Source organism: Apteryx mantelli, chromosome 4 (assembly GCF_036417845.1).
Source record: "Apteryx mantelli isolate bAptMan1 chromosome 4, bAptMan1.hap1, whole genome shotgun sequence".
NCBI classification, from domain to species: domain Eukaryota; kingdom Metazoa; phylum Chordata; class Aves; order Apterygiformes; family Apterygidae; genus Apteryx; species Apteryx mantelli.
Genome location: NC_089981.1, coordinates 45,633,950 through 45,656,367, shown reverse-complemented (window position 1 = coordinate 45,656,367; position 22,418 = coordinate 45,633,950). Strand labels below are relative to the sequence as shown.

The window sequence follows — 22,418 nt, the reverse complement described above, 5'->3', positions numbered from 1 at the left end:
GGACTTGGCAACACTGGAAAGCCCTTCTTTGTTGGACGGCATGGGAATGACATACAAGCATCAATAAAAACTGAAAAGCAGCCTGATGTTGCAGCAATACAAGCATTACACCAGAATCAACACATCATCCAGACTGCAAGGCAAGTAGCTAGTGCTGCTACTGCCCAATGGCGGGACATTGTTGGTGGTTTTAGCTCCACTACTACTGTTATTCTACACCCCCTTCTCGCACCCAATATTAGTTTCACTTGTTGCTACGCTTGTATTATTAATTGTAGTAATCGCTTTGTAGATAAGAGTCTTTCTAGCAACCAAATAGCTTACTGATGTAACCTGGAAACTACACTTTCTTCAGGAAAGGCCAACTGTGCAGATCACAGGGTGGAGCGCAGAGGGCCTAGCTGGAACACCATTGTACACCGAAGAGTTAGGGATCCACCTAACAGTTCACCTGAGTAGGCGCAGGCCTGCGCTGTGCTGTGCGGCACATATCACTCAGCTGCAGGATAAGCTTAGCTGGCTAACTGCAACAGAGGAACCTGCAAGCAGCTCCCGCTTGGTGCCTGGTGATGCCATCGGCATGTTCTTGTCTCTATCTAAAAGTGAAGCAGCATGTTTTCATGTGAACATCCTTTTGCTCAACAGTAGAAATGATGAGTACAGCTGTTTACTTCTAAGAACATCCTATAAAAACTGTTAAGACCGCAATGCCGTCAAACCTCACCATGGATGGGATCTATGCAGTGTGCCTGCCTGTCCATCCAGTGCTGCACTACTTGGGTTTCCCAGCATCTAGAGGGATGTAAGATTATCTGTGCTATCCCCTTTCTCTTTCTCGTGTTACCTACAATAAATGGTATTCTAATCAATACCTTACAGAGTCTGTGTACCTTTCTTATTAGGATCTATAACAGACACTTGTACCAGTGCGTTACACCTCCATAAAACATGGCAGCATCTCTCTCTCATCACTGCCATGGAGGATGATGGTAGTGTCAGTCTTCCGGTAATGATATTTCTGTATCCTGCATTCACATCCATATGGGCTTGCTCAATCATGCCCAGTGGAAGCAGTCCTGAGGTCACTTGTCCCACCTGCAATGTGAGCTGAAAACCAAGTTGTCACACAGAGAAACTGTCCTTGCCGCTATCCTCTGCTCCCCCGTCAGCTGAGTAAGGCTCTCTGGCTGCCAGCGGGGCTTCCAGAAGTGCAGGGCTGTTTGTGCCTCCTCCCACACAGAGAAGCGGTGGTGACCGCTACATGGGACACAGGACCACAGTGGCCCTGATTTTATTGCTGTTCGGAAAACTCTGTGCGCTGATGCCTCCTTCCTGCCCCAGCCTCTCAGTGGTCCCTGCCTGTGTAATCCTCCTTCCATAGAGCTGCTTCCCTCATGCAAAGTAAAACAGGGTGCTTCTAGGCTTGTAGTTAATCCTGCACAAACACGCTCCTCCACCTAGGTCATCTCAGCCATTCCTAAAAATTTCTCTCCAAAGTCCGGGTGGGGGAGGATGAAAACAGGGAACACTCTTAGACAAGGGAGGGAGTCTGTGCAATTGCTCTTTGTACCAGTGGCCAGAGAGTCATTCCTCAGCTACCCTAATGCTAATATTTGCACATCTACTATGGAGATAAACATTACAGATTTTTCCGCTGCACGAAGGCGCAGCACAAAACATGCTCCTTGCTGGCAGAAAGCACTTTTATGCCATGTGGCAGTTCCTGGGACTACCCTCACCTTGCCCTGCTTTCTGCTGTTTTCTCATAGTGAGAAAACAGTGCCATTTTTCACTTGTTGTAGGAATCACTAGAGCTTTTCCCAGTCCGGTAGCCCAGTTCGTGGCTTATTCATTAGCTGATGTCATGACACCGAAGCTAGCCCTGCCTCCCTATTCCTGGAAGCCCTTGTTTTCCTGGCTGTTTTGGGTTTGCAAGTTCCTTGCTTGACAGAGCTTCTGTTTCCTTTTGAATTCATTTCAGTGTGTTCCACTGGTGTGGGAATAAAAGCAGGAGCCCAAACTTCACTCTGCCTAACCCTCCTCCTGGGAATCTTAATGCAGTGGGAAGTATGCACTGAAAATGGCCTTGCTGACCTAATTGGGAAGAACATTTAAATTCCACAAGGACTGTAGCAGGCACTCCCTTTTGCTCCTTGGCATGGGTGAGGGAGAAGGGGGAGGCAAGCTGACTCTTCCAGTGCCAAAATAGCTGTGGCTGAGCTTGCCGATAACTGCAGGGAGAAAAGACAACTGGACTCTGAAGGGTAAGGGTGGGCTTGTAGCTAAAAACAGAACTGGGACTGGCTAAACTCTCCCAGTCTTGCTAAGCATGAGGCTACTAAGAAGTCCAGCCTCTGAGGAGATTCTGCTGCAGGGAACCAAGCCAGCATGATGGGGAGGCAGTGATCCTGCCAAGAGCCACAGGATGAGCAGAGTGAACTGCCCTGGCAGGGGTGACCGTGAGCTGGCAGAGACCTCTCCAACCCAAATTCTCCCTGTACCCTGGGACAAGCTCGCCCTCTTGCTCCTCATGCCCTCTTCCCTGCTATGAAATGGGATACTAACTCTAGTCCCATAGTAGGGGCAGGGAGGGAGGGGGGAGGTCTTCAGAGATTTTTTTGTGTGTTATGATGTAGTTTCTGCCAATGAAGTATGAGAAGGAAAATGCCCTGAAGGAAAGGAAAGAAGCCAAGAGAGGAGGGATAAGAGGAGCCTGAGCCTCAGCCCCACTGTCCCTGACACACCACGACCTCTGGAGTCCTGTTTCTTCATTCTGGTTCAATATTAACCCAGCAGGGCTGTGACTCCACTTATTCTGTTCCCCTTGTGTTTCCCCTGCAGCCAGGGCTGTACAGCATGGCACACAACAAAACCAGCATACTGAGGGGCCTGCTCTTTTCCAGCCTTCTGCACCTCACACTGAGCCACGATGGAGGTAAGATTCAATAGCCCAGGGAGAAGGGCAGTACCAATGGGTGATGGAAGGAAGGAAAATGGGGTTATTTCTTCTCAAGGGTAAAGCCTGTGGGAGATTCACTAGATAAAGCAGGGGGAAGTTTCTAAAAGCTTTAAGTTGGGAATTAAAGGGTGCAGACAGTGGCATGAGCACAGGGTTTTCCTGAGGAGAGGATGCAGCAGCCTTCAGCTGCTGGCAAGAAAGCCTGGTGACAACAGCTCAGTGGATTTTGTGGGCTACGGGGGAGATGGTAGGGAAGGGGGACATGGCTAAGTCCAGGATCTTGGCATGGCACAACTGTGAGCCTTCTTAGGATGGAGTTAGTTAACTTGGGTGACTGCAATTTTCTATTTCCTCCTCTGCCTGCCCTTATCTCCACTTTTGGTCATCCGCAATACGCAGCTTTCCTGTGCTCACTGCTCCTTATCTTTTGTTACAGTCTCTACTCCATCTATCTTTTCTTAATCTAAGCCCATCACTGTGTGTGGGAAGACCTGAGATCTAAGATCTACAGATCTGAGAGCAGGGTCTCAGAGAACATGAAGACAGAATCAAACTGTGCCTATTGGAGCAGTCTGAGGTCAGCAAGACAATGCAGCAGTTGGCACAGAGCAAGAGCAAGCTCAGGCAAGCAAGCCTCTCTCTACCCGCAAACGAGCAGAGCTGCTTTGCCAAGGATAATGGAGGATTCCTATCACTTCTGGTGCCTAGGTGAAGGCAACCCTCACAGACAGATTATAGAGAGACTGCACTGATCATCGGGTGTGGACTTGGGAGGTCCTGACAGGACCACTCCACTGCATGGTGGAATGGAGGGGGCAGGGCCGGGCTGTGGGACCATCACACCAGCCAAGTGTGATTTTTGGAAACTACAAGGAGAAACAAAGGGGCCCTCTCACTGCGAGCATCCCTTTGATTAGCGCTGTTCTGACTTGGCAGTTTTCCTGGACAAGGGGCAGGCACTGTTGTTGCTCAAGCGCCCACGACGTGCCAACAAGGGATTTCTGGAAGAGATGCTTAAAGGCAACTTGGAGCGAGAGTGCCTGGAAGAGACATGTAGTCACGAGGAGGCCTTTGAAGCCCTTGAATCCACTGTTCGCACGGTATGTACAGGGAACATGGGTGCTCTTAAAATTCCCTCAGCCAGCTCCTGTAGTGACAGACCAGCATACCACACTCACAGCCAGGGACTGGGGGTTGTAAGACAGAGTTCTGGGATACAAAGATGAGGCTGATGTGTGCATGCATCCCAGGGAGAGCTTAGACTTCCTTAGGGAGTTTCCCTCCGAGAGAGAGAAGGAGTCACTCCAGGGAATGCCTCTCAAAGCTTGGATTCTTTTCCCTCCCTCTTTATTTTAAGCACAAAGTGAAAAGGAAAGAGCCTTCCCTTAGCCATCAGTCAAGAACTGCACCTTCCACTTCAGCATGATGCCACACATCTTTAACCGCCACAAATCCCAGTCGGCCTCCAGGACACTCACAGAACAGCTAGCTTAGCAACTGTGGCTTTTGGACTTGCTCACTGCAAAATTTCTGTTTGCATCCTTTTGGGAAATGCTCCTAGCCCCAAGACCGGTATTAGTGCTGAATTCCACATTCCAGAAAATACAGTGGTAAAAAGATGATCATTTAAGAGTTTAAGCCAGCAAGATACAAGCTCTGCAGAGTATTTCTAATGCAATCACTCTCAGGCATGAGATACCTGACAGACGTAGATCTAAAGAGATGAGCAATACCTGTATATGATCTGTGGCCTCCATTTCCTCACTGCTCTGGAGCGTCCTCTGCATTTACCAGCCTTTAGAAGTTCTAGGTCCAATTTCTTGGACTTCTGTACAGTAGCACAGGCTTTGTTTCCTCTGCACGTTGATGAGAGAACTGCTGTAAGCATCTCTGATCTTTTTCAGAAATGGCAGTCCTGTTAGTCTGCTTAGTCTCAAATCCATAAAAAGTGATCAGTGTCTCTCCTTAGATGGTCCATTGCTGGATTAACAGCCTAACATGGAGAGCAAATATTCCTGCACAGTAACTGATCTTTGGTTGCACTGAGTTTGCATCTCTGCATTTGTTAGGCATAAGAATTTCCCTTGGCACATCCTGCCTATTCTAGGTCAGTACAGAGGCTACAAAGACAAAGTGAAGGCTCAGGACAGATTAACAATCAAAATGTCTTTCACAGAATGGTACAGACACCTGCAGACATTAGGTTAATTCATGACAGGGACACTGCTGTATTACGGTACTGTCTTTTACCAGCATAGGGCATAAAGCAAAGCACATTATATTGTGGTGCAAGAAAAACATGTAGTTTGGGAGATCCAAGGTTATGAACAGAAAGCAGCTAAGCAGAAGCCACTGTTGTAGTATTCCTCAACAGAGCTGTTTGATGTCCACTTACCTAGAGACAGGGGCTTTCAGATGAGGTGGTTTCCAAGCTTCAGACTGTTGGATCCAATAGAGATCTGATGTCTAGATATTGCAGTGGTGCAGAAACAGATACCCCTGAAGTTCAGTGGGTTGCCTCCAAAATGCCTGCCTATTTGGGGCAGAGCTGTGACAGACTATTTGATTCCTTAGTCTGATGAGAAGGAACATGGCTTTGCAGCAGATTTTTGCTTTGTTGGGCTCTATAGCATTTGATATCAGCAAAGCCTAGGTTAGTTTTTTTCATTTGCTGTGATGGGGCATTCGCCTATGGGTTTGAATTGCAGCAGCTAAGGAAGGTCTTGTGTTCTGTGTCTCTACTCTTAAATATTCACATTTGTTTTTCAGGATGAGTTTTGGTCAAAATACCAAGGTAAGTTGCATCAAGTGCTGCAGTTCTTCCGCTAACCCTCAAGGCTGCATGGATGCATCCCAAAGAGAATTCTCTACCCTATTAGAAGAGCCCACTCTCCAGGGCAAAGCACTTATATTTGTGCCTGATAAACTGGTTCAGTGATACCTGTTTAGATTCCTTTCATATAATGGGTTTCTTTCTTCTTGTTCTGCTAGCATGTCAGGGCATAAGGAAGTCCAGGACAGTTCTGGATGCTTGTCTAGAAGGTAAGAAATTCATGTTCACCTCATGAGCTCCCAGATACAGTGAGTACCAGAAACTTGCTTCCTGCAGAGTTTGGAAGGAAGAAAAAAATCTAAAGTTGGTGAGGCCCTCCGATTAGAAAGAGAAATAGCTTGAGGGGAGTTTCAAAGTCCTTTCTTCCTCTTCACTTCCCCCTTGAACATTTCACAAACAGTCTAATTCCCCCATTGTAACAGTATAGGGTAGATACCCTTTCCCTATGACATAGTACTAAGTCCAGCTCCAGAAAAAACTAGCCTGTCAGAACTGCTTCCACCTGCACCTACAGCCAAAGCAAGGTACAGACCCTTGGGGCAATCTCTACCTCATTAGAGGGAGTTCAAGTTGTGTGTTTTTCCCATCACATGAAGAAAATGTCTATTCTTGCACACATACGCTGTAAAAATTAAAGGGGATAGCACCTCTGACCTCGAAAAATGTAACCTCCATGTCCCTTGGCTCCAGCTTACCCTGTGTTGGGATTTTGACAGGTACCTGCTCCACTGGCCTGGGCCAGAACTATCAGGGGACAATTAATCACACCAAATCAGGGATTGAATGTCAAATGTGGACAAGCAAATATCCACATATACCTAAGTAAGTTCTTCTCCCTCATATCCCTAAAGGGTTCTCCAGGCTGTCCTGCATTCCTTACCTAACCAGCCTTTTCTTACAGATTTAACACCACCACTCATCCCAACCTCATTGAGAACTACTGCAGGAATCCAGACAACAACACAGCAGGCCCATGGTGCTACACCCGGGACCCAACGGTGCAACGGGAGGAATGTCCCATTCCAGTGTGTGGTATGTCTCAGCACTAGGCCCCAGCAAGCCTTTCACTGACAGGGAACAGCTTACACTAAGACTGACAGTAAAAATGCATCACGGAAGGGGAGAGATCTTACAGGAACATAGGTCCTTAGGAGTAAAGGACCTGTGTCCTAAAGGGTAAGAGGGGCTGAGGAGAAACCTTCACAAAGCTGCCCATTTGTCTACCTTAGCTAGTTCCTTCTAATGTGCTGTTTTCTCTAGACCAAACTAATCTAAATTTAGATCAAATCTGGCATCAACAGTCCCATGGAGTCTACTGCAGTTTTGCCAACCTGAAGCACCCCAAAATCCTAACTCAGCTACCTCTAAATCAGAATACTGTGAAAGTAGTGAGTTATACTGTATTTTTTGTCAGAATTCCCACTTTTAGGACAAAATTACTTCAATTTGCGTATGAATGTCTACCTTAAACTTTCACTCATAGGGAAAAGCACTGTTTGTTACACACCATCTACTGTCAAGGAGAGCAGGTGCCCTTCTCTCACTTGGCAGGATGGAAAACTATCCTCATACGCTTACTTGTACTTTTCCATTCCTTCTCAACAACACGGAGCTGTCTCCTGTAGGGCTTGGACTTTGTCTCAAAAGAAGTGATAGAAAGTAGAAAGCAGAAAGCTTTCTCACAGCAGCAGCTTCACTCCCAAAAGCAGAGGCAACAGCATGCTTCAACTCCTTTGAAAATCAAAGGGGTCAGCAACCATTTTGACCAAGGGGTATTCTGAAGTAATAAAATCATTAACATGGCCCCTGTCTCCCATATGGCAAATCAAGAGAGAAGTACTGCTCTGCCCTGGGAGGATCAGCCATCTAAGACCATCTCTGTTCACCAGCTAGTTTCTGACCTACAGCAGAGTAACATACTGCTACCATTATGCATACATATATCTGCCAGAGCTAGAAAAGCCCTGTTTTCTCACGCACTGCAATCGTGTTGACATAAATCAACCTCACAATCAGCTTCCCTGATTAAGCTGACTGCTGCTTGCTGAGTGGTTGCTGCACTTCAGAGTGAGTAGTCAGAGGGTATCTCTTCACACAGGGTTTTCTACAGTGCTCAAGAAGTTAGCAGCTTGAGGTCAAGCAGCTACTGCAGAACAGATCACCTAGTACCCACTCACCCAGGAAATTCTACTTAGAGCCTGCAGCCAGTGGAAGACTTGCAAAAAGAAGTGCAGAAAGGCTGGCAGGAATACTTTTCTCTCATTATTTGGGGAAGAAATATCTTGACAGAACTTGAGTTTGGGATTTTACTAACATAGCACTGTAAGGACTCCCAAAACACGGCCTAGTTACGCACCTGAAAAGGTGGCACTGGAGGCTCTAAATCAGCAGTGCTGTGATGCCTGAGGTCCCCATCCTTTGAGCTGGTTAAAAAAGATGCCCAAGAAAGGAACAAAACATTGTCCCTGACATCAGAGCGGTACAGAGAGGCACAATGGGGAGTACCAGCCTCTTCTTACCTCCTGTTTAAAGAGACACCTCTGACACTACAATATTGTAGTGGCCCACTGTTTAAAGTGAGCACAGGAGCTCTCAAACGTGATGGGATGCCCCATGGAACTCTGGGCTTTAGTAAAGGGGTTCAGGCCCAGATGTCAACACCAATATTTCCTAGCGCAAAGCTATGGCTTAGGTCACAGCTTTCTGCCTTTGCAGGTGAGGAGAGAACCACAGTTGAGTTCACTCCACGGGTCAAGCCTCCAGCCTCAGCACAGCCATGTGAACAAGAAAAAGGCATGCTTTATACTGGAACCCTCTCAGTCACAGTCTCTGGGGCTAAGTGTCTACCATGGAACTCTGAGAAGGCCAAAGAGGTGCTCCAAGGAAAAACCATCATCACGGAGGTGAAGCTGCTGGAAAATTATTGTAGGAATCCTGATGCAGATGACGAAGGTGTCTGGTGCATCACAGATGAACCACCCAACTTTGAATACTGTGACCTGCACTACTGCGGTGAGAAGCCTGCATTGGTTTGGGTATACACATTGCAAGGCAGTGGCAAGCAAAAACAAGATCCGTTACTGTGAAGAAGGGCCTGGCTTGGAGGAGGGGGGCAGAGATGAGGAAGTGGGTGTACCATGCATGTGAAAGTCCTGTTTGTCCAAATATCATGTGTGCTTGTGGGTGTTATTTTTCTCCATTGTTCTCTTCTACAAAAAAACTGAATACTGCCTAGCCAGTATGTGGCTGATTATACAATAAGCATTAAAAAATGGCAGTGGCTTTGAAACATCATTCCTTCATCATTCCCCTGGATGTGGAAAGGGACAGCTACACTCCTGGTAAAGATGGAAACCTGCAGCTAGGCCTTTCACAGTTTTTGTCTTTGTGTCTTTCTCAGACAGCTCTTTAGAGGATGGGAACGAAGAGTTGGAGGCAATATCAGGACGTACTCTCCTTCCTCAAGGGTTCAAAACCTTCTTTGATGAGAAAACTTTTGGTTCAGGTGAAGCAGGTGAGCATGAACTCTGGACACAGCACCAGTTTGTAGAAAGGTTGCAGCTTCTTTGCCGCAGGGCGCTCACTGTTCCTCAGAAACACCAGCTTGCCAAATGCTGCATTTAAATTCCTTGAAGGATCATCAGAAGTTAATCTCCATTTACAGATCAGGGAGCTAGTAGGAGCTCTCCTCCTAGGTTATTCCATCTGAGCATGCTCATTGCAGGCAAAATTTCTCTGCTGTGAATCAGGTAGAGTAACAAAGCCAGATTGCCTGTTTTTTCAGACTGCGGCATTCGTCCTCTATTTGAGAAGAAAAATATACAGGACAAAAGTGAGGAGGAGGTGATGAAATCCTACGACAGAAAGAGAATTGTGCATGGGGAGGATGCAGAGGTTGGCAGTTCCCCCTGGTAAGCAATATCTCCTTACAGTCCTTCCTGGGTAATTGCACCTCTGTTCCCTTCCGTTCAAGCAGGGGGAAATAAGAGGACTCTCCTGTGCCAGGGAGCATGCAGTCAACATCACTTCTACTCACAGCTTCTCCAGGAGGTTGACAGGGCAGCACTAAAATAGCTGGAAAGAAACTCCTCCTCTCCTCTTGAGTCAAGTGCACAATCGCCAGGGAGAGCAGAAGTGCTGGTGTGTTTCATCTTCATCTCTTCTCTCCTTCCAGCCTTGCTGGAGGAAAGAGGATGAGAATGCTCTGCAGGTGAAGGAAACATGGTAAAATTGCTTAGTACAGTGAACATAGTTTCAGTTTCGGGGCTGAAAGCCTAGGGAACTTTTTGCTGGAGAGCCACCTATGTAGTCCTCTGTGTCAATATAGCATAATGCTCTTCCCTGCTCACTACAAGTTCTGCTTCAGCCTTTAGTCCTGGTAAGACATAGACAACCTTGAGCAACCTACCCACAGTTCTGCAACAGCTTGATGTCCCCATTGTAGACCAAGATACCTGCAAGGCATCCATCCATCAAGGTCAAAATCACTGGTAAGTCTTTTCCCTTCCTTGTCTCTTAGGCAGGTGATGCTCTACAAAAAGAGTCCTCAAGAGCTGCTGTGTGGTGCCAGCCTCATCAGTGACAGCTGGGTCTTGACTGCTGCTCATTGCCTTTATTATCCACCCTGGGGGAAGAACCTAACTACAAATGACATCTTGGTGCGGATTGGCAAGCACATTAGGGCAAAGTAAGAGCCTGGAAGAAGTGAGAGTGAACTAGCCTTCCTCTTGGAGTAATGAGATAAAATAAGGTTGGGATATCATTCAATATACAAGGAAAAAAAAAAAAAAAAGATATATACAGCATGCCTCTCAAAAGTGCGATCTAATGGAGCTGTCATTTGCTGCTCTGGCTAATCCTTGAGGTTGAAATGAAAGGGAGGCAGACCCCTGGAAGGTCTAAAGGGGCACTCCTTAACTGTTAAGAGGAGAGTATTTTCTCAGAGGGTACAAAGCACCTGAAAGTATCATCAGCCCCAGAGGCTCTCAGTTGCTATTGTACAGTCAGTTCTTTCCTTCCTAACAATTTCAGATATGAAAAGAACAAAGAGAAAATTGCTCTGTTGGATAACATCATCATCCATCCCAAGTACAACTGGAAAGATAACATGGACCGAGACATTGCACTCATGCACCTGAAGAGACCTGTGACCTTCAGTGACTACATCCATCCTGTCTGCCTGCCTACGAAAGAGGTTGTGCAGAGGTGAGGAAGTTGTACCACAGTTCTAAAAGGACAGGCTACAAAAGCCTATTTGCAGCAAGAGAGCCAGGCAGGAGAACATTATTGCAATAAATTTGATTACAACCATGCTTCCTTCTACAGGCTGATGCTGGCAGATTACAAAGGGCGGGTAACTGGTTGGGGAAACCTGAGAGAAACATGGGGCACTGGCTTGTCCAACCTGCCCACAGTTCTACAACAGCTCAACATCCCCATTGTAGACCAAAGTACTTGCAGAGCATCCACCAGGATCCAAGTCACTGACAACATGTTCTGTGCAGGTAAGTGGTACTGGAGACACAAGGCTAACTGCCACAACCTCAAGATGAGGGGTTTGAGCCCTTGATGGGGCTCACACAGCCAGGTTACTTTCTGATAAGTTTAAGACTGCCCTCCTAAAGAATAACTCTCCCGTGATAAGAACCAACTTTTCAGTTCTCAGACAACAGGAAGACTGGAAAAATTAATTATGAATAAAGTTTGTAACACCACACTATGTCAGGTTAACTAGTGGGCCTAATGGGGCCACTCTGCTATATATTAGGAATAGCTGTGTAAGAACTGAGCACATATAAAGTGATCTTTTCACCAGTATATGAAATGGTTTAGGTACTTCCTTAGTTAAAAGCCACAGTCCAGTTACTGTACTTGGCAAACCATTCTCTACTAACTTGTCTCAGTCCTTTGAAACCTATTCATACTTCTGCCCACAACTTCTGTGGCAACAGGCTGCACAGATTACTTACGGCTTGTGTGAAAAATATAATTCTGCACGTTCTATTAAATTTCCTGTATAATAAAATTAGAGGTACACATCTGTACTCATCTCTACAGAAAAAGTGATTTCTTCTCCATATCATATACTATTTCATAGGTCTCTTACAGCTCTCTATCATTTCTCTTCCAAGCTAAGAAGCACTTTAATCTCTCCTAACATAGAAGACATTCTGTACCTCCAGTTCTCCTTTGTTGCACCCTCCTGAATCTCTTTACTACTACAGTCTTCTTGAGAGAGGACAGAAGTAAACACAGAATTCAAGATATAAACACACCATGGATTTATGTACTGGTATAATACTTTCTGCTGTATTCTTTATTCCCACAGCCTTTATCAGTTCCTGCAAGCAAATCTTTAACAACTTTTGACAGAGCTTGTGGTGTTCAAAGCATCTAAAACACAAACAATTGCTGGAGTTAGGATAGAAATCAATTTCATGGCAGAGCATGCTGACAGCACAGTGTTCTTATGGTTTCTTTTTCTAGACAATATTCTTGAAAAGTAGCTGAAATGCAGACATACAGGAGGAGCACAGGGGAGACTCAAGTGATGGAAAGAATGCAAAAATACTGTTTAACTCATCAGGAATTAAAGTGAAATGCCCTTCCTCATTATCATGAGACTGCAGGAAGATGGACATACTCTGCTGAAAGAGGGAAAAAGCAGAGCCTGCAGAATGAAAGGAAAAAAAATGGAGGAGGATAATCTGTCTCAATAGTAAATAGAATGAGAGAATGGTACACGGAATCCTGCACACACACAAGGATGTAAAACGAGAAAAGCACAGTAGCTCAAGCTACCGCTGCAAACAAGGTGGCAGGTGACACTAAAGGAATCCTGATGAAAGAAACAAAACAGGAATGTGAGCACAGCAGGTAGCAAAGTAGTGCTGGAATCAGTAATGTTGCAAAGACAGAAGCAGAGTTAGCTGTTTTACATATAATATTAAGAACAAAGCAGCTTTCTAGAAGTAACTTCAAGGAAAAGATGACCATGAGACCAGTTACTTCCCCTACAATCAAATGTCTGACTTCCTTCTTCTGGCCTGTAGGGTATGGTCCTGAAGCCTCAAAGAGAGGAGATGCCTGTGAAGGGGACAGTGGGGGACCTTTTGTAATGAAGGTATGTTCAAGTACAAAGTCATAAAACAAATGGAGCTAGGCTTGTGCTGAGCTGAACTTCTGTAATGGTCTGAAAAACAGCAGCAGAGACTGCTGAGTGGCTGAAGCAAAACCCTATCATATTTGAGCCAAGCAACCAGGAAGATGCATCCTACAATCATCCAGCTGCAGAGCCATCAGCATATACAGAGATCAGCTGCAGAATTTAAGAGTGATGGCTGCTTCCCACTCAGATGTTTAAGAATTGAGACAAAATCATTCCAGCAAGCTAGGCTGTTATCTCATAGATGGTAAGCTGTCAGTCTGAATTCTAAAGTAGTATCCCTCACTAGGCAGATTAGGGTGCTTACAAGGTTCAGACCTGAAAGACTCATTCCTTGTGCCAATCCTACTTTTCTCTGTTTTAGAACCCAGATGACAATCGCTGGTATCAAGTGGGAATAGTTTCATGGGGAGAAGGCTGTGACCGAAACGGTAAATACGGATTTTACACCCACGTATTCCGCCTGAAAAAGTGGATACGAAAAGCCATTGAAAGATACGGGTGATAAAGGAAGCATTTCCCTTGCTTGCTCTCAGTTTTGCTACAGTGCTTCACTTTTTAAAAACATGAGCATAGAAGATCCTGAAGTAAAATGGTTATAGGAATTTAACTTGGCAAAGGAAAGTGTTCTCTCTCAAAAATAAAGTTCTCAGCAAATCTATCTTCCTCCTGTGTTAATGCCAATTTTAGTTGCACTTGAAGCTATGCCATCAAAAGAGTTAGGAGACGCAACAGAAAGGCACTAGTTGTATTACTAATTACCTGCTGTGCTTTGAACAAATTTTCCTCCTTTTTTATCAGTTATAAGCATCAACAGATTTTAAACCGCAGATCGCGACCTTAGACAAAGCACACTAAACAAGATCGTGGCCTCAGGCACTGTCCATTTTCTCCCTTTGTCTATTCACCTTCTGTTTTAGAAATTGAACTGAGAATATCCTGGAGATGATCACCCTACAGCAATTATGGCATTATTCAAAACACCAATACATATCTAAAGCACAGCAACTATAACCTGTTTTGGCAAGAAAGCTATTGTTCTCAGCTATGGTTGCAGACAACAAATACCAGTATCACTGCAAGGTTAGTGTCTTAAACAAGTGCCAAATGTTTGCAACTTGTCCTACAGAGAAATACAGGTTTGAATGGATTAAGCAGCACTTCCATTACTGCATGGCAATAACTTTCTAGAAGGCAGGTGTTGCTGAATACTGGATTTTCCACTGGCATAGATATATTCAAAAGGGAGCAATTTGTCCACAGGCATTGTCAAAGAGCCTCAGTTGGAAGCTCCCTACACTATACCTGTTCACTTGTCTTGAAAAGCCTGTTTAGGGTTCACCCTTAGAAAAATCATTAAGTTTTTCCATGAACCCTTTAGCAATAACCTGTGGACCACCGAGGACCCAGTGGTACAGCAGTAAATGAGTATACTTGACTAGCCAGCTTGCTCAGCCCTATTTTCCTAAAGCAGTGACAGATTTGGAAGCTGCCTGTGCTCTGTATGACACGTTCCTAAACTTCTCATTCTTCACACTACCATCAAGCCACAGAAGCAGGCAACAGTGAAAGTTGCTTGTGCTTCAAATAGAGTATTATGAAGCAGAGTGACTGAGTTGAAAAAAATGGTAGTAGGGGTAACTATCTGAAATTAGTTGGATACAAACAAAGTTACTGATCGGTTACTGTGTTTGGCTACCTCCCCAAAGATGGATCATTTGGGAACAAACTTGAAAAAAGCCCCCTCTGATTGCCCAAAGAAAGCATGAAAGCAATCTCTCAAAGATATCTAAGAAAGAAACCTCAAGTGGTCAAGTTGCACAAACGTGTAAAGCCAGCCAAATGTGTAACCACAGGCATTAAATAAATTCAGCCCTTTTAGTGTTTAATTGCTTAGCCTTCACCCTTTCAGTACTATCTGTGAGAAACTGCATACCTAATAGAGGGAAATCAAGACCATACAGTTTCTGGAGTAAGTCACTCTCAATACTGACTCATTACAAACGATACAGAGGAATCATTTTTGAAATTCAGTTTAATGTTATTTAAATATTTTGTGGGCTAAAGATTAGGCTTTATTAATTTATGTGCACAAGTTTTAGTTCAGCACTCCCAGGATACTGAGTCCAACCAAACACTACAGAGATACAGGGCAAAAACTCATCCATAATAAACAACTTTATCTTTTGTTCTTCAATTACTCCTGTGCTTCATTTCCAATTCAGTTTCAAACTTAAAACAGCTATATGCAAGTTTGTAGGCATTGCTATTTTATGATCCTGAGCTAACTAACAAATAGAATGTCTCTTCAGAATGTCTGTTGGACATGGTACAGTAAGGAACATATGGTTTCACTTAAGTGTCAGTAAGTTTCAAAAAGAAGTTGGTAACTGAGAGGTAGCAGCATTATCTCCAATGCCAGCCAACACAAACATCCCCACTTCACATGCACAATACCTCAGCACTTACCAATCCGGCCAAAACCTTCACTTGTCATACAGCTCTGTTCCACAAGAAAGGGCATGATCATTTCAGGTTAGGGTAAGAGACTGCTACTACTAAACCAAAGTGGTGGAGCAATGAATTGCAACATGTCAATCAACACAGGATGCAGAACACTTGCAAGTCACCTGCTATCCCAGTGTACAAACTCACCACAGGCACCAAGCAGTATTACACATCAACCGCAACTCCAGCCTAGGGATCCTGTAAAAGGAGAAAAAATTCAGCCATTTGCAGAAGCTCTGGCACAGATCCATTGTACAAAGGTACCAATTTTAAAGCCATGTTTTTACTGTAATCAGGCAAGATTGATTTAGCAACAGCCCTAATGCAGAAACTGCTTGTCCACAGAACAAACAACAAAAGCAGCAGTTACAAGAAATAAAGATAAAAACCTAGAGCAGAAGTGCACTATTTTAAGCTTGCCTGTCCAAGTCTTCAATAATCCTGGTCTGGCAATGGAACTCAGCTCACATGGAAGTGAAGCAGCAAAGTGAAAATATCACCTCCCCAGAAATAAAAGGGCCAGAAGGCTACACAGTGTAGGTCTTAAGCTTTCACACTTGGTGCTTCTGAAAAAGGCTAAACAGAAGACACTCTTACAAATAAAAAACAGTGACTATGGCTGTCACGGGCTACTACTACCAGGTGTTTTCTAGTTACATGGAATAGGAAAGTTTGCTAATATTAAATGTTCAACCAAATGTGGTATGGTCTACTTGCACTTGAAAACTGCATGAGGAAGACCGCTTAATCAAATGAGTTCAGGATAAATGAGTCCACTGACAGTACATCACTACTAATCTAGTCCATATCAACATTGCTATTCCCTCAAAGAGAATGCATTTGTATATATTAGATAGGGACTACGCTTAATCTGCGTTGACGCATTACAAGGACTAGGTAAATTTAAAAGAGCATTTCAGCAAACTAAGTATTCTTAACTCTCATCTTACAAAACAAAAAAAATTTTTCAAGAAAAAAAAGCAACTATATGGAAAATGCACTACTGCTCACAGAAGTAAAAGTGCAAAGTCTCAGAATTGCATCCCACAGATGGATAATATAATAGGGAAGATGAGTGAATATACTAAACCCAGGGTTCATATCAAGAATAGCTTACTTCTGTTTCTAGATACCCAGTTACTAACATTCAGGAGTACAGAGTGGCTTCTATTCTTACCAACAGTCACTGCTGTTCCTACAGAGACTGGTATAGTTAATGCAAACTTTATTTACAAAAAACACTTAAATTAGTTACTTCATGCCATGTGTCCATACAGAATCAACAGTTCAAGGATTACATGGAGAAGAATTCACAAAATTAAAAGTGAAATCACTAAAGATCTTTTAAGAGTTAAGAACTAGGAAAAGATCTTAAAGACAATTTTACAAATAAAAAAAACAAGTTATGAGAAACTAGTCTGAGCAAGAGGATGGTTGTTTACAGGTCTGTACACTAAAACTAATACACAGACAGCCTTCTATTGTCAAGAGATGCTCACTGAGAAGCAGAGTATGTACAAATACTTGTGCCACAATGACTCAATCCCCCAAAATCCACTGTATTATACATAAACCAGTTTGTATACACTAGGCCTAAATGAGGCCGTTTAACTATGAAGACTTCTAGTTTAATAAACTAAAGCTGAAGACAGCCCAAGCAACAGTGATGCTGTCTCTCTCACAGCTTTATTTGCGACTGCTTTTTATTCTCTCCAGTCTTTTTTTCAAGTCATCAATATTAGCTGCTGTAGAGGAGGGTGAAGCCATGGTAGTTCCAATGCCAGAGGAATGAGTCTGATTGGAGTCCAGGTCCAGATGTTGGTACTGTTCCCGTGACTCACGGAGCTGGGAGAGCTTACTGTGAAGCATATCTGTAGAGGATGCAACTGCAGGGACTGCTGGTTTAGAGAGCAGAGACGTCAAAGGCGGTCTGTCTTCCTGCTATGGTGGTGGAAAGTGAAGTGTTAAGACAGGTAATGGCAAAAGCCACAGAGAAGTACACACTATAATCAATGGCTTCAGGAAACACTAAAAACAAGAAAGGGAAGGAGCAATATGACACTGGTGATCTAGAGCAATACAGTCAGTTACCATTATAAAATCAGATCCATACAAAGCTAACTACAATAATCAATTCCTAGAATTCATAACTAATTTAATGTCAGCAGGGACACAAAGGAACTGCAAGTCCAACACACTATGTGCACAACAATTTATTTTTATATTTTTTTTTAATGTTCAGAACCTTTCAGCCTCAGATCAAGTCTAGTCACAGAATTTTGTATTTGTATTGGTCGCATTTGTTCAGTTCTCAACTCCAAAGAGAAAGCACAGCTTCCTGTTTGGGAGAAACACCCTATTTTACTGGAAACAAACTATGCAACTGGATATACCAGCACTATTTCTACTGTGTACCAACTTCTAGTTAATAAGGTTGCAAATACATGAATGCAGACCTTGCTCTGGAAAATAGGCAGCTACAATAAACATCAAAAATTCACAGCAGATCAGTGTTTCACCGAGATGGCCTGGTACAATCTTGCACAGCCCGAATTCTAACAGAAGAGGAAAGTCCCCTCCTAGGTACATCATCTACATTCAGTGGCTTTCTGGAGTGAATGGGAAGAGGAAACTTGGATTGATTGGCAAGATCCACCCTGCCAAAGGTCAAGTCGCTGTTCTCTTACCAATATGAGACTTCTGCTTGGTTAAATTACCTTGTTACCAACATCTAAGAAACATGTCATTTCTCCTCTCCAGAGCTGCAAGCTGATGTACAAGTTTATATTAAAAGGTCAAAACAGTGATGTGCTTGAGTCTTATGACTATTCCTGGAGTGAGTGGTACTTCTCATGTGACTGAGGGTGCAAACTTTTCAGTAAATGGCACTCAGTACACATACACACAAAATACGTTGTTCAAAACCCTCATTCAGCTCTTTTGGATGTTTCAAAATGGGAGGACCTAGAATTTCCCCATCATTCACTTTAAAGGCTAATGTATATTGATTTCTGTTTGAGGAACAGTAGAGTTAAGTTGTTTGGATCTTTGAAGTTCAATTACCTGGCAAGGGAAGATACCAAACTGCAGGGCTATAAGAACAAGCTGCATCTTCATCAGTGAAGCAAAGTGAATCAAAACATAAGTCTGCCTGGCCAAATAACAAGTTTAAAGCCATTTATACTAGGAATGGTGGCACGTAGCAAATAGTTAGAACAGGCAGTATAATGAAGGATGATCAATTCTGATCGCAATCCATCTTTGGCACATGAGGGCTAGCCATTTGAATTCAAAGAAGAAAAATAAAATAAAATCCCCCCCTCCGCAGGAATTTACAAATGCTGTCAAACACAATACCTTTGCATTGTCAAGGCCACAACGCTGCCTGAGGATTTTTAACCTTTCCAAATAGACTGAAGGCCCCACTTCCTCCCCATTTGTGTTTCCTATAGATGAAGATACAGTATTGGTAGAAGCAGGGACACATGTTCCTTCCATTTGAGGAGGAATTCCTGGGGGAGGGAAAAAAAAAATTTAAATCAAAAAGTCTAAGCCTCTTGGTCAATCACTTGAAATAATACACAATGGATGAAGAATCAACCAACCTATAAGCTACCAACAGTTATTTGTATTTGCTAGTATAGGCATTTTGGCCTTTTCATGTCCATAGTCATTTCCTTTAAAAGTGATAACTGAAAGTGAAGAAAAGAAATTAGGACAGAAATGTTGGCAGCAGCAGAGTGTCTCCAAAAGAAGCACTGAGGCTGTCAACTGCAAAAAATGGGAAGATGCTGATGCCAGTCAGATGTAACCATGAAGCCCAACAGAGAGAACTTGGACAATTACATTTGCAAGAGGGAAAGTGTTTTGAGTTTTCTGTCTTTACTGAGGTTCAGTAGTACTCTTGAGTAGACCTCACCACTGCTTCTAACCTTCTTGCTTCTTGTTCAGGTAACTGAAAGCTATTGCTTCTTCTAACTCAATCTATGAATTAGTGATTTCTAAAAGGAACATAGCAAGGTGATTACAGATTCTCTACCAAAAGACTAGAAAATAACTTTATAATATAGAAAAACTTTCCATCCCGAAACAAATGGCAAGATCTAAGACTCAGTGGGGAAAGGGATTTGTTTTCACTAGTTTACTGCAAGGGTCTTTAAAACATATAAAAAGAGAAGTAAGTTAAGCTTTTATACTTTGATCTAAATAAATCACGGTTTGCAAGGTGGAGCAATATTCTTTACTATATCAAACTAGTATAGTGTGGGGGGGGATAAGATTGGGGCACATAAATTCAGTTTGGAAGTCAATACTGTTGAACTAACATTTCTTGGCTGTACAGAATTTTAGGACATAAGAATTTTCTGTCCCATGTAGTCAGAAGCATTTAGGAAGTTGTGAAAGACACCTCCTTACATCTTCTTCCCAAAGTAATTTACAATATAGAAATAGAAGAAGGAACAGTAGAAGGAGAGGAAGACTAAAAACTCCTGGGACACAGTTACATACTTGAAGAAACAAATGCTAAAGGTAGTTTTGCCAGACTACACATCAGCTTTTACTGTTAGCTAATCATCTGTCACATTCCGTACTTAATATCACATTAAAATACTGATTTGGGCTCATACATAACAAAGACTCACTAGTGAATTTAAAGCTTGTTTTACTGCAATTTATCAAATAAAAAAGTTGATTTGTTGAAAAGAGGTCGTCACAAAGACTGCTATAGAACAGTTCAAACTAAACTTTCAGATTCCATAGCAAACAATACTTTATCAAAGACTGATGTACCATTTTAGTAACCAAAAGGTAAAAGGAGAACCTGACAGCTGTTGCTGTTATAATCCAGCAGCACACTTCACAGAAACAATTCTTGATACCAGAGACATGTAGCTTAGGCTAAAGTTCACCCCAAGCTACAGGATACAAATTAGAACCACTTGTTTACCAAGCCTTTCAGATATATTCTACATTTCATTTGACATGAGTTGTAACATTTTCTTTGTAAACAAGGAATGTATAGTCTCTGCAAAGGGTACCAAATGTCACCTCATGAAGCAATACAAGTGCCAAGAGCATATGTGAATTACTTTGGAAGCCCAATAAAGGTCTCCAAATATTAGTTTCTAATGTGGCACATGCAACTGCTCCCCTTGTACATCTGCTTCTCCTAATTCACCAGTATTGCTATAATACATACCTGTAGAAGGAATGCGTCCTTTCCCCTCCCGTTCTGTTTCTATCAGCCGGAGGCCTCTTTCCACATAGCTTTGGAAGAACTGAGATGAGTTTTTTAGGAAGGGCTCAATATCTGCATCAGAATATTTCTTTTTGTATTCATACAGCTCTGCCAAACCCTGGGAGGGAAGAGTTCCTTTGCGTTATCACAACTGCTGCATACACCATTCTAATGTATCGTGTTCTCTTCCTTGCAGGAAGAAAGCATTTACCTCCTTAGTATTTTCCTTGGAGCCAATCTTCTTAAATATCTCTGCCAAAATATCATTAACTTTTGCCTTTGAAGACTTCTCCTCCTAAATAAATAAAAGGAAACTTCTCAAAAAAAGAGTGACATAATCTTCACTAAAAACGAGAGGAAGTTAGACAAATCTTGTAATAACCACACAGTGCCCTCAGACCTGTTAGTTGGGCACAGAGCTTCAAGAACAAAGAAAACTTTAAGGTGGCTAGAGTTTTATATAGCCACTGGTTACACAGAGTAAGAATCAGGATACCAACAAGCTGCAGGTCTTCTCAGGAGAGAGTGCTTAAAGCTTGTTTTGGTTTTGGTTAACTTTTAGTAGATCAAATGCAGTAACTGTTAAGATAAAACCTATGCTGCATAGCTGAATGTCTTATGGAGCATCTCATCCTGGGATATGCACAGAATGTTCAGGTAAGAACAGAAACACACTGCAAGTTCCCAAAACAGCCATAAACAATCTCCAAACTGAAACTAGAAGAGTCTGTCACATGTTGGAGAAGCATGTACTACTTCATATTCAACAATCACTAAATAAAGCTTATTTCTTGAATAAATTGCCTTAACATCCCTTCTTTCTACCAACATATTTACACCACTTACTATGCGAGAAGCCCCCTTCTCCATTTCCTTATCAGCCTTGCTTCCAGTTTGGTCCATGGAGTGTTTCATTACTCTACATAGGTGAGCCTCCAGCTCAGACTCATTTTTATTGTCTATCATTGTTAGGTGATCTAAGATCTAAAAGAAAAAGAGGCAAAAGCTTTAGAAACTGCATGAACATCCAATTTAAAAAATACATGACTATAGAGTGCTCTGACCTTGGGCCCTTTCAGCTTGCACAGGGTGTGAAGCAGAGTCTTCAGTGTCCTTATAGGGAACTCACTCTTACATTGCTTCAGCTTCTCTTTGGGAAAGACCTTCATGAAAATGTGGATATCCAGCAGAATCCGATCCAGATTGATGCTATTAATGGTTTCGGGGAGAAGCCGCACCATTCTCCACAGACACTGAAGAGAAAGTTTGAGTTAAAGCAAAATAACTCAGTGAAGAAGCATTTAAATATATAAGGGCAGATTATGCAAAGTGATCACTGAGCTGTTTCACTCTGCTATGATACACAGAGTGACATAATATTTGAAATGGTACATACTAACTCTTTATAACTAGCTACTCTTTATAACTAGCTATAGTGTATCCCAGATCTCTCTTTAGAGCTGATGCATAAAAGAGAATGGAGTAGTGCTGAGTTCACTACCAATGACAGGAGACTGAGCTCTTCGTGTGAAGAAATTTTGACAGATAACGCATGTACACTAGGTACATCCCCACACAGTGTGGAACCTTCAGGTTTAACCTCATTAAGAATACCCAACTTGTTTCTAAATCATGTCAGTTACAAGAGGGGGTATATGATAAGAGAGAAGAAAAAAATTACAGCATCTAGGCTGTTGCTTCAGACCAGGTATTT

At 42.9% G+C, this 22,418-nt stretch overlaps 2 protein-coding genes across 4 annotated transcripts in view; one reads left to right on the top strand and one right to left on the bottom strand.

The window, feature by feature from the left end:
- The first annotated feature begins 2,811 nt into the window (after window positions 1-2,811).
- F2 (coagulation factor II, thrombin) lies at window positions 2,812-13,618 on the top strand. 3 transcript variants are annotated; one of them, XM_013959376.2, is made up of 14 exons: window positions 2,816-2,935; window positions 3,896-4,059; window positions 5,729-5,753; window positions 5,951-6,001; window positions 6,509-6,614; window positions 6,694-6,824; window positions 8,508-8,804; window positions 9,193-9,306; window positions 9,577-9,703; window positions 10,312-10,479; window positions 10,824-10,997; window positions 11,118-11,296; window positions 12,845-12,915; window positions 13,322-13,618. In XM_013959376.2, exons 1-14 carry the CDS (start codon window positions 2,857-2,859, stop codon window positions 13,460-13,462), a joined length of 1,827 nt encoding a protein of 608 aa, XP_013814830.1. In that variant the 5' UTR covers window positions 2,816-2,856; the 3' UTR covers window positions 13,463-13,618. The 3 variants fall into 3 exon arrangements, with proteins under 3 accessions (XP_067152489.1, XP_067152488.1, XP_013814830.1); XM_067296388.1 differs by lacking the exon at window positions 13,322-13,618 and having other exon boundaries at window positions 2,812-2,935; window positions 12,279-12,914; XM_067296387.1 differs by lacking the exons at window positions 12,845-12,915; window positions 13,322-13,618 and adding an exon at window positions 12,121-12,272 and having other exon boundaries at window positions 2,812-2,935.
- Window positions 13,619-14,977: 1,359 nt separating this feature from the next.
- The window catches only part of CKAP5 (cytoskeleton associated protein 5), a 54,433-nt gene continuing 46,992 nt past the window's right edge, over window positions 14,978-22,418 (bottom strand). The window contains exons 39-44 of the mRNA XM_067296386.1: window positions 21,769-21,957; window positions 21,551-21,688; window positions 20,916-20,999; window positions 20,666-20,822; window positions 18,823-18,977; window positions 14,978-17,406 (exon numbers count right to left, since the gene is read on the bottom strand). Coding sequence (XP_067152487.1) covers window positions 17,152-17,406; window positions 18,823-18,977; window positions 20,666-20,822; window positions 20,916-20,999; window positions 21,551-21,688; window positions 21,769-21,957 — 978 coding nt within the window. The 3' untranslated portion in view covers window positions 14,978-17,151. The remainder of the gene's footprint in view (window positions 17,407-18,822; window positions 18,978-20,665; window positions 20,823-20,915; window positions 21,000-21,550; window positions 21,689-21,768; window positions 21,958-22,418) is intronic.

What these genes read in the sequence shown, in the direction of transcription:
- F2 (XM_013959376.2), top strand. Translation starts at nt 2,857, where the DNA reads ATGGCACACAACAAAACCAGCATACTGAGGGGCCTGCTCTTTTCCAGC. An exon ending in ATGTCCCATTCCAGTGTGTG is followed by an intron (nt 6,825 to 8,507) that starts GTATGTCTCAGC and finishes CTGCCTTTGCAG; the next exon opens with GTGAGGAGAGAACCACAGTT. An exon ending in GAGGTTGGCAGTTCCCCCTG is followed by an intron (nt 9,704 to 10,311) that starts GTAAGCAATATC and finishes CTTGTCTCTTAG; the next exon opens with GCAGGTGATGCTCTACAAAA.